The sequence below is a fragment of the Salvelinus fontinalis genome, chromosome 39 (assembly GCF_029448725.1).
Source record: "Salvelinus fontinalis isolate EN_2023a chromosome 39, ASM2944872v1, whole genome shotgun sequence".
Classification (NCBI taxonomy): Eukaryota; Metazoa; Chordata; class Actinopteri; order Salmoniformes; family Salmonidae; genus Salvelinus; species Salvelinus fontinalis.
In genome coordinates, this window is record NC_074703.1 from 6,235,628 (window position 1) to 6,246,196 (window position 10,569).

At 43.1% G+C, this 10,569-nt stretch overlaps 1 protein-coding gene across 1 annotated transcript in view; it reads left to right on the forward strand.

Moving 5' to 3' along the window:
- Positions 1–935: 935 nt before the first annotated feature.
- Positions 936–10,569, forward strand: part of LOC129838823 (protein arginine N-methyltransferase 8-B-like) — a gene marked incomplete in the record, with an annotated part of 18,006 nt that continues 8,372 nt past the window's right edge. The window contains 4 exon segments of the mRNA XM_055906035.1: positions 936–1,361; positions 1,713–1,795; positions 2,649–2,873; positions 7,500–7,513. Coding sequence (XP_055762010.1) covers positions 1,322–1,361; positions 1,713–1,795; positions 2,649–2,873; positions 7,500–7,513 — 362 coding nt within the window.

Below are 10,569 nucleotides of genomic sequence, written 5' to 3' on the forward strand. Positions count from 1 at the left end.
ACTTGTGTATTACCATTCTCAGCATCTGTGAATGGAAGCATGGCTCCCCAGTTTCCTTCAGCAGCTGCCACTGTTGAGGCATTACACAAGCAGGGAAGTGGGAGGCAGGCAGGCAGTGGTAATGTGGGGGAAGCTGCTAAAGCTGCCTAACAATAAACTCACACCTCCTCAATCTATAATCAGGAACAGGCTCGAGGCATCTGCTCTAGAACAAGATTTCGCTTAAATCGAGAGACATTTAGTCATATGGTGTTTTGCGGATAATATACAATGTGTCTGCAAGTATCACAGTTTAGTGTTGAAATACAAGGCTGTTTGTGCAAATATGCATTATTAAATTAATGGACGTTTACTTTTTTCTGTTTTATTATTATATGAATATATAAGATATAAATAAGATAGAAAAATATATGGATGATGTTTTGTAAAACACCTAGAGAAGTAGTAACACTGTTGCATGGCAATAACGTTTTCTGGTTCTGATTCTTAGGTCTGGTCAGTGTGATGCTGAACATATGATAACGGATGATACTTATTACAGTATGTGTAGCCCATCAATCATATAGATTTTATATTTTGAAATTGCAGTGCAACCTTAAAAGCCGCAATTATTGTATGGCGATCCAAGTGCTCATTACGCATAATGGCACGTTAGGGAAATAAACTAAACACCTGTAGGCGATTAGATTTCCAACTTTGCCATGAATCTGCAAATTAGATAATTCACAAATGTTCACATTTAAGATCGAATGGCACGCCTGGGAGAGTGTCAATTACGCACAGTTTCGATCCATTTTGCCCCAAATGATTGAATGCCTTTCATGTGTTAATTACGAAAGTAGGCTAGCTAGAACATGTCTTCAAGGTCATGGCTCATATACAGTTGGTTAGATACCGTATGGGGGGAAACGTATGCTGCAAAGGTACAGACACTTGCATGCTCATAAGAATTGCCCTGCACGGTGGGGAATCCTGCCAAAGTCGAGAAGTACGGCAATTGGTCCGCTATATACAGTATCTCTCTATATTCTGCCGTAAAATCTGGTGTGAAGGTGATGAGAGGCATCTGGCGCGTGGGAGGCATCGATTTATAACTTCTGATCACGAGCCGGTTCTTGGAAAAACCGGTGCCTGACTGCCTTAGTGAACAGCTCCAACTCAATAGTCAAGTTCAACTTTTGCCATGGGAACGTAGCCAAGTCAAAGGGAGGATAGCGCATCCTTCTCCGAATATAAATATCACTGATGGGGCGATTTCAAGCCAACGACTTGTGAGATATGTTGATAGACGTGGAAAACAACTGTTGAGGAGAAGCCGAGTATGAGGATGTATTTTCCTAACGTGGACTACAGGCATTTTGGTATAGTTTGCTTGCATCATAGGCATATGTTGCAGTGCGCAAGAGGAGAGAGGAAGGTTAATTCGGGGTGCTGGTGCAATTGATGTCCAAGTGCTTCTATAGGAACCACCTGTAACTGTTACAAAATGGATACCTGTCGTTTTTATCGATGTGAAAAAAACGTTTTAGAAGAGCATGATAACTTTTTAGGGGGCTAACAATAAGTTGGAATTTAGCCTAAAATATTAACTATTTCTGATATTAAACGTTTGCATCATTTATGAAAGTTAATCTATAGAAAACAAATATAGGTCATCGAAAGAGAGCTACTAAGTTTATTTTATATAAGATTTTTCCCTCCCTGTGTTGAAGAAATCTCGTTGGCTCATATGGGACTGAGGCACTCGCGTTGCCTGCTCCTACGGAGAAAAATGGCGGAGCCGGACAATTCTGAGGTATGTCAGTTCGCTGGTAAATGATCCAAGGAGTGACATATGCTGGTCAAAATCTTTCGTTATATTGATATAATCGATAATAATCAATTACTGATGGTTCTGTTTATTAATGTTTTAGTGTCTTTGTCAGTTTTGAAGTAACCAATATTGTGTCGACTACTGGTGTCTGTAAAAAGCAATGCAGACACATGCAACGTTTAGTTGTTTTTGTAAATTGTTATGGCATATATCCCGTTAAAATATTACATTTGCAAAGAAATGCAATGCAGAAATGATCTGTAGTAGTTAGCGTGTGCGCTGTCCTTGGTGCTGATTTCACTATCCGTTCGGCACAATCTGTCGCATGGACTCCTGCTGCTCTGAAAACGGGTAGATGCGTAACATTAGGTAATCTAGCCTACCACGTGACCTCTAATGCATTCTAAGTGCTTCACTGTATTTGTAAATAACACATTTAGCCATGTAATGCTATAACAAATGGTTTTGAATCAAAGTGCACTGTCTTGAAAGCGATTTGTTACTGCAAACAGATCCAGTCCTGTTGCTCTTCTCTGATAATGTTCAAGTGCCCTCTCTTCAAATACACCTCCACTCACTTTTGTCTGTCCCTAATTCTCAATCTCTCCCTCGCTTTCCCTTCCTCCCTCTCTCTCTCTCTCTCTCTATATATATATATATATATATATCCCTCCCTCCCTTTTCATCTCTCACTCTCCCATCTCTCTTTCCACCCCACATTGTCTATCTTTATTTCTGTCTCTTTATTTGCTCTATCCCTACCCTCCTCTCTATCTTCATATTCCCTATTTCTCTCTGCCTCACCCCCCCCCCCCCCCCCCCCTCTCTCTCTTAGCGGCAGCGTACCATCACTACCACCCAGTCGCAGTCCTTTCAGCCTGCCTCCTTGCCCAAACCTGTGCCTACTGTCCACCATGTGCCACACCCTCCACATACACCCCATGTAGCGGCCCTGCCCACCTGCCCCGGGCGTGGCAAGATGTCAAAGCTGCTCAACCCGGAGGAAATGACATCGCAGGACTACTACTTTGACTCCTACGCCCACTTTGGCATCCATGAGGTAGGTAGGGGACTCATCCATGAAATAGGTAGGTGGGTAGGAGACTCACCCATTAGATAGGTAGGTAGGTGACTCATACATGAGGTAGGTAGGGGACTCATCCATGAAATAGGTAGGTGGGTAGGAGACTCACCCATTAGATAGGTAGGTAGGTGACTCATACATGAGGTAGGTTGGGGACTCATCCATGAAATAGGTAGGTGGGTAGGAGACTCACCCATTAGATAGGTAGGTAGGTGACTCATACATGAGGTAGGTAGGGGACTCATCCATGAAATAGGTAGGTGGGTAGGAGACTCACCCATTAGATAGGTAGGTAGGTGACTCATACATGAGGTAGGTAGGGGACTCATCCATGAAATAGGTAGGTGGGTAGGAGACTCACCCATTAGATAGGTAGGTAGGTGACTCATACATGAGGTAGGTAGGGGACTCACCCATGAGGTAGATAGGTAGGTAGTTAGGTTGGTAGGTAGGTAGGAGACTCATCCATCAGATAGGTAGGTAGGTAGGTAGGAGACTCGTCCATCAGATAGGTAGGCAGGAGACTCATCCACGAGGTAGGTAGGTAGGTAGGTAGGCTACTCATCCATGAGGTAGGTAGGCGACTCATCCACGAGGTAGGTAGGTAGGTAGGTAGACTACTCATCCAAGAGGTAGGTAGGAGACTCATCCACGAGGTAGGTAGGTAGGATACTCATCCATGAGGTAGGTAGGTAGGTAGCTGGGTTGGTAGGTAGGTAGGAGACTCATCCATCAGATAGGTAGGTAGGTAGGTAGGAGACTCGTCCATCAGATAGGTAGGCAGGAGACTCATCCACGAGGTAGGTAGGTAGGTAGGTAGGTAGGATACTCATCCATGAGGTAGATAGGAGACTCATCCACGAGGTAGGTAGGTAGGTAGGTAGGATACTCATCCATGAGGTAGGTAGGAGACCCATCCACGAGGTAGGTAGGTAGGATACTCATCCATGAGGTAGGTAGGAGACTCATCCACGAGGTAGGTAGGTAGGTAGGTAGGTAGGATACTCATCCATGAGGTAGGTAGGAGACTCATCCATGAGGTGGGTAGGAGACCCATCCATGAGGTAGGTAGGAGACTCATCCATGAGGTGGGTAGGAGACCCATCCATGAGGTAGGTAGATAGGTAGGTAGGATACTCATCCATGAGGTAGGTAGGAGAGTCATCCATGAGGTAGATATAGTGCCTTCAGAAAGTATTCACAACCCTTTACTTTTCCAATTTTTGTTGTGTTACAAAGTGGGATTAAAATTGATTTAATTGTTGTATTTTTGTCAACAATCCACATACTCTGTAATGTGAAACTTGGTGAAATCCCTGAGCGTTTTCCTTCCTCTCTGAGCAACTGAGTTAGGAAGGACGCCTGTATCTTTGTAGTGACTGGGTGTATTGATACACAATCCAAAGCATAATTAATCACTTCACCATGCTCAAATATTGGTGCCCTTCTTTGGGAGGCATTGGAAAACCTCCCTGGTCTTTGTGGTTGAATCTGTGTTTGAAATGCACTGCTCGACTGAGGGATCTTACAGATAATTGTATGTGTGGGGTTCAGAGATGAGGTAGTCGTTCAAAAATCGTGTTAAACACTATTATTGCACACAGATTGAGTCCATGCAATTAATACGTACATTAATATGTGACTTGTTAAGCAAATTTGTACTCCTGAACTTATTTAGGCTTTCCATAACAAAGGGGTTGAATACTTATTGCTCAAGACATTTCAACTTTTCATTTGTTATTACTTTGTACAAAATTCTAAAAATGTAATTCCACGTTGACCTTATACACTATTGTGTGTGTGGGCCAGTGACCAAAAAAAAATCTGTAACACAACAGAATGTGGAAAAAGTCAAGTGGTGTGAATATTTTCTGGAGGCGCTGTAGGTAGGAGACGAATGGATGTTCTTACTATCCTGCCTGTTGGGATGTTTTGTTACCACTGTTACCTCTGCTTGCTCTCTGGGGGGTTTAGGCTTTACAGGTTTTCGGATGTAGCTGCCAGCAAATTGAATTGATGGATTGACAAGCAGACGTACAGACGGACTGACTGAACAATTAAGGAACTGACTAATGGACTGACTGGTTGACTGCCTGCCTGCGTGCTTGACTGACTAATGGACTGACTGGTTGACTGCCTGCCTGCTTAACTGACTGACTATCACGGGACTGACATCCTGGTACCTGGCATGGATAAGGAAAGAGGACGAGGCATTGAAGTGTCAGACTCATACCCCAGATAATGATCAATTGAAGTGTCAGACTCATACCCCAGATAATGATCTATTGAAGTGTCAGACTCATACCCCAGATAATGATCTATTGAAGTGTCAGACTCATACCCCAGATAATGATCTATTGAAGTGTCAGACTCATACCCCAGATAATGATCTATTGAAGTGTCAGACTCATACCCCAGATAATGATCCATTGAAGTGTCAGACTCATACCCCAAATAATGATCTATTGAAGTGTCAGACTCATACCCCAGATAATGATCTATTGAAGTGTCAGACTCATACCCCAGATAATGATCTATTGAAGTGTCAGACTCATACCCCAGATAATGATCCATTGAAGTGTCAGACTCATACCCCAGATAATGATCTATTGAAGTGTCAGACTCATACCCCAGATAATGATCTATTGAAGTGCCAGACTCATACCCCAGATAATGATCTATTGAAGTGTCAGACTCATACCCCAGATAATGATCTATTGAAGTGTCAGACTCATACCCCAGATAATGATCTATTGAAGTGTCAGACTCATACCCCAGATAATGATCTATTGAAGTGTCAGACTCATACCCCAGATAATGATCCATTGAAGTGTCAGACTCATACCCCAGATAATGATCTATTGAAGTGTCAGACTCATACCCCAGATAATGATCCATTGAAGTGTCAGACTCATACCCCAGATAATGATCCATTGAAGAGTCAGACTCATACCCCAAATGCTCTAGGTAACCTAACAGAGAATGGGAACAACCAAAAAATGTGTTTCTATCGAGGTCCTTATTTAGAATGTGGGTCAGGTTACAGTCTGAATGCCAAGCGGACCCAAGAACAGAACTGCCCCTGATAAAATGTGTGAGTGTGTGTGTGTGTGCGTGTGCAGATAGATGGGTATCAGATAATCCCAGCAGGGTTTCGTTATAGACCTACCTCTATTTAAAGAGCCTGTGCCAGCGATGCGGCCTAAATACTGCCTCTGTCACTATGATCGTTTTCTATGATTAGAAATCCAGAAGCTGTCATTTCTACATGTTTAAGAGGACATGCACTACGTCCCAAATGGCACCATATTCACTATGTAGGGCACTTCTTTCAACCAGGGCCCATAGGGATCTGGTGGAAAATAGTGCGCTATACAGTATGGTGACATTTGGGACACACACGTGTCCTGTACCTCCCACTTCTGAATTGTTCAGTGTAGCATATTCATTACGTACTGTATGAGGACATTCATATACACATTTTCCACATTCTGTTGAATCTCTCTTAGCCTGATATTAACCCAATGAGTCCCACCGTATTGCCAGGGCGTTTTGGACATCTCAGCCCTTCTTTAACATAGTGTGGTTGAGTTACAGACTTCTGGGTTGTACCATTGGATTTGTTCATTTCTTCTGCACCCATAGACACCATTAGTCTGTGTGATTAATGGGGGCTGCACTAAAGCAGTGTTTTTGAGACAAGGGCGGATCCCGAGGGTGTCTGGGGCTGGGTCTTTTATACAAAAATGTCCGAATGGTTTGAGCTACAAACTATTAAAGCTATCTATGAAAAACCACTTTGCTCTATGAAGCACACAATCCACACAAGAGGGATTAGAAGGCAAGGGGTTCTTCTACATAGAAGATCATAGGAAATCCCAGGACATACTGTCTATAATACTGTAATAAGCTCACATAGTTGATGTCACAAACTCCAAACACCTAGCAGTTGTCACTGTCTAGTTGGATATACATTTTACACAGACCTTAGTTTTAAAATTGACATTTGTCAATAAAACTCATGAATGCAACTGTTTAATAAGTCAAATTGTGTTTTGTGTTCTACTTGTAGCCCTGGTTGTCCTGAAAATAAAATGATAAGACACTTAAATGTGAGGGCTGGACATGCAGATAACTGAAAGTCAGAAGAATGAAAAGCCGATCTTTGCTGGGATCTCGAGACAGATAGGGTTAAGTCTTTTTGAGCTTGACGTCCTCTGTGTATCATGGTATCATGTTTTCCAGACCCCATGACCTAACCAGGTAAAACTCCTGGACCTAGTCATTGTCACGGAGCTACAAAGTCTTGCACATTCTGGAAATCCTAACTTCCAAAATATTCACTTAGTCTCCCATTGACACCAATGCATGACTAAAGGCTGGATATTCCGCGATACTTCTGCGATAAGGCTTGAATCCAGCTCTAAGTGAATATTCGACTTAAATAAAAGTTAGGATTCAGCTCTCTGTGAGATTCCCAATCCCATCAACAATCCCATGTTGTTCCCTGTTGGACAGGAGATGCTGAAGGATGAAGTACGGACCCTGACCTATAGGAATGCCATGTACCTCAACAATCCCATGTTGTTCCCTGTTGGACAGGAGATGCTGAAGGATGAAGTACGGACCCTGACCTATAGGAATGCCATGTACCACAACAAGCACATGTTCAAGGACAAGATAGTTCTGGACGTGGGCAGTGGGACAGGCATCCTGTCCATGTTCGCTGCCAACGCAGGCGCCAGGCACGTGTACGGGGTGAGTCCTTGTCCTGCTTTAAACACCAAACACCTTTTTCACACTGTTCATTTGCCAAATGTTGTCAAATGTTGCAAATAGACATTCCATGAATAGAGCTGATGTGATTCCTTAATCCTCCATGTGGAGAGGCATGTTCGTTCTACATAGCCTATTTCTATCTAAACGTTCCAAAATGTTGCGTCCTTCTGACGCGCCCCTGGCAATGCGTTTAACAAATGGCTGTTGGACACTACAGGGCCGAGCTGAACCATACCCTGCTGGTTTTTATATTTTCCTTCCACATTGTCCTTTTCCAGCATGGCTCAAGCAGCCATGGTGGATGCGTAACCAGGCCAGCCCAGATCGGCATGGCCTGGCTCGGGTTGGCCCTGTAGTGTGAACCAGGCGAGGAACAAAAGGACTTGATGGTTGATATTCGACTGTCGTACAGTCGTCTGATCTGTTGAGTTGAAGTGGATATAAATGATACAAGTCCTGGTGGGTGTAGCACTGACACTTGTTCACCCACACACACGCACGCACGCACGCATGCACACACGCACATGCACACACACGAGACATGCACACACAAACCAGCACCCTGCACCCGGTTCATAGTGTAAATTGTCATAACACTCTACTCTACCTCCATTAGCATCTTGGCTAACCCTTCTGAGATCATGCCATGTAACTACACCAGTGTCGCCTCTGTAATGCTAACAAGCTAACACACATCAGAGGCACATCTCCAGGCTCCCGTCCAGATGATCGCTAATGTAGAAGATCACAGAGTCAATGTCTGCATCCCAAATGGTCTTATGAATCATATATAACACCAATGGAGGGAAGAGGGAAAAGATACAGCACATGGATAACATTTTTGATAAAGTGGAGATTGGATCTAGGATGAGTGGTAAAGCTGCAATGATTGCAGTGTGTGTGTGTGTGTGTGTGTGTGTGTGTGTGTGTGTGTGTGTGTGTGTGTGTGTGTGTGTGTGTGTGTGTGTGTGTGTGTGTGTGTGTGTGTGTGTGTGTGTGTGTGTGTGTGTGTGTGTGTGTGTGTGTGTGTGTGTACCTGTAGAACTAATGTCAGACCTAACATTCATCAACGAGTATGTAGGTGATGTGCACATCCAACATTTCTCCACTGAATAAAGCACAGGAGCAGTCCAGACCTTTTCTTTATTTACTGACATTCATCAAACCTATGTTTGTTCCTTCTTGTTATGTTCCCCAGATTGAGTGTTCAAGTATATCAGAGTATTCTGAGAAGATCATCAAGTCCAACCACCTACACAATGGTAAGAGCTACACTACAAACCAATCATCTATATAGGTTCACACAGGGTAGGCGACATGGCTATGTCCTGTCAAAGTTACATGCTACAAGTTAACTAGTCAAGGGACAACGGATTTGGGGAGGATAAACTGATTCTAGAACTGGGTCTAAAGGCAACTTCTGATTCTAGAACTGTGTCTAAAGTTAACTTCTGATTCTAGAACTGTGTCTAAAGGCAATTTCTGATTCTAGAACTGTGTCTAAAGGCAACTTGCAACCATAATATGCATAGTACATATAATAGGCTACTCATGTTCTGTGGATCCTTATTACTATATGGGTGCAGTGGGGGAGACAGCTGGCTTACTGATAGATAACACCATATATTAACATTGATAAAGTATCAATGAGAGAGAGAGAGGGAGGAGGGAGGGGTAGTTCGAGAGAGAGGGAGAGAGAGGCAGGGGAGAGAGAGGGAGAGAGAGGCAGGGGAGAGAGGAGGGAAAGGTAGTTAGAGAGAGAGGGAGAGAGAGGCAGGGGAGAGAGGGGGAGAGAGAGAGAGAGAGAGAGAGAGAGAGAGAGAGAGAGAGAGAGAGAGAGAGAGAGAGAGAGAGAGAGAGAGAGGGAGAGGGAGAGATATTCAGACAGACATCTTCACCCTGGACTCCGGCTGGCAGCTCTCCTCCCAAACAAAACATCCCTAAACTGAGACATCAATCAGAATGAGCTGTATGTCACTGATTACCACTGTGAAATGTCACATTGATGGAGCTCCACAGATGGACATCTAATTGAAAGACCCAGAACAAAAAGTGGAACATTGACACTTGATCAATGTTATTCTAACATTTAGAATATATTTTTGTTGTACTGGAGTGTTTAGTGTAGTGAAATGTTTAGTGAAGTGTTTAGTGTAGTGGAGTGTTTAGTGTTTAGTGAAATGTTTAGTGTAGTGGAGTGTTTAGTGTAGTGGAGTGTTAAGTGTAGTGGAGTGTTTAGTGTAGTGGAGTGTTTAGTGTAGTGGAGTGTTTAGTGTAGTGAAGTGTTTAGTGTAGTGGAGTGTTTAGTGTAGTGGAGTGTTTAGTGTTTAGTGTAGTGAAATGTTTAGTGGAGTGTTTAGTGGAGTGGAGTGTTAAGTGTTTAGTGTTTAGTGGAGTGGAGTGTTTAGTGTAGTGAAGTGTTTAGTGTAGTGAAGTGTTTAGTGTAGTGGAGTGTTTAGTGTAGTGGAGTGTTTAGTGTAGTGAAGTGTTTAGTGTAGTGGAGTGTTTAGTGTAGTGGAGTGTTTAGTGTTTAGTGTAGTGGAGTGTTTAGTGTTTAGTGTAGTGGAGTGTTTAGTGTTTAGTGTAGTGAAGTGTTTAGTGGAGTGTTTAGTGTAGTGAAGTGTTTAGTGTTTAGTGTTTAGTGTAGTGGAGTGTTTAGTGTTTAGTGTTTAGTGTAGTGGAGTGTTTAGTGTAGTGGAGTGTTTAGTGTTTAGTGTAGTGGAGTGTTTAGTGTAGTGGAGTGTTTAGTGTTTAGTGTAGTGGAGTGTTTAGTGTTTAGTGTAGTGGAGTGTTTAGTGTTTAGTGTAGTGGAGTGTTTAGTGTTTAGTGTAGTGGAGTGGAGTGTTTAGTGTTTAGTGTTTAGTGTAGTGGAGTGTTTAGTGTTTAGTGTAGT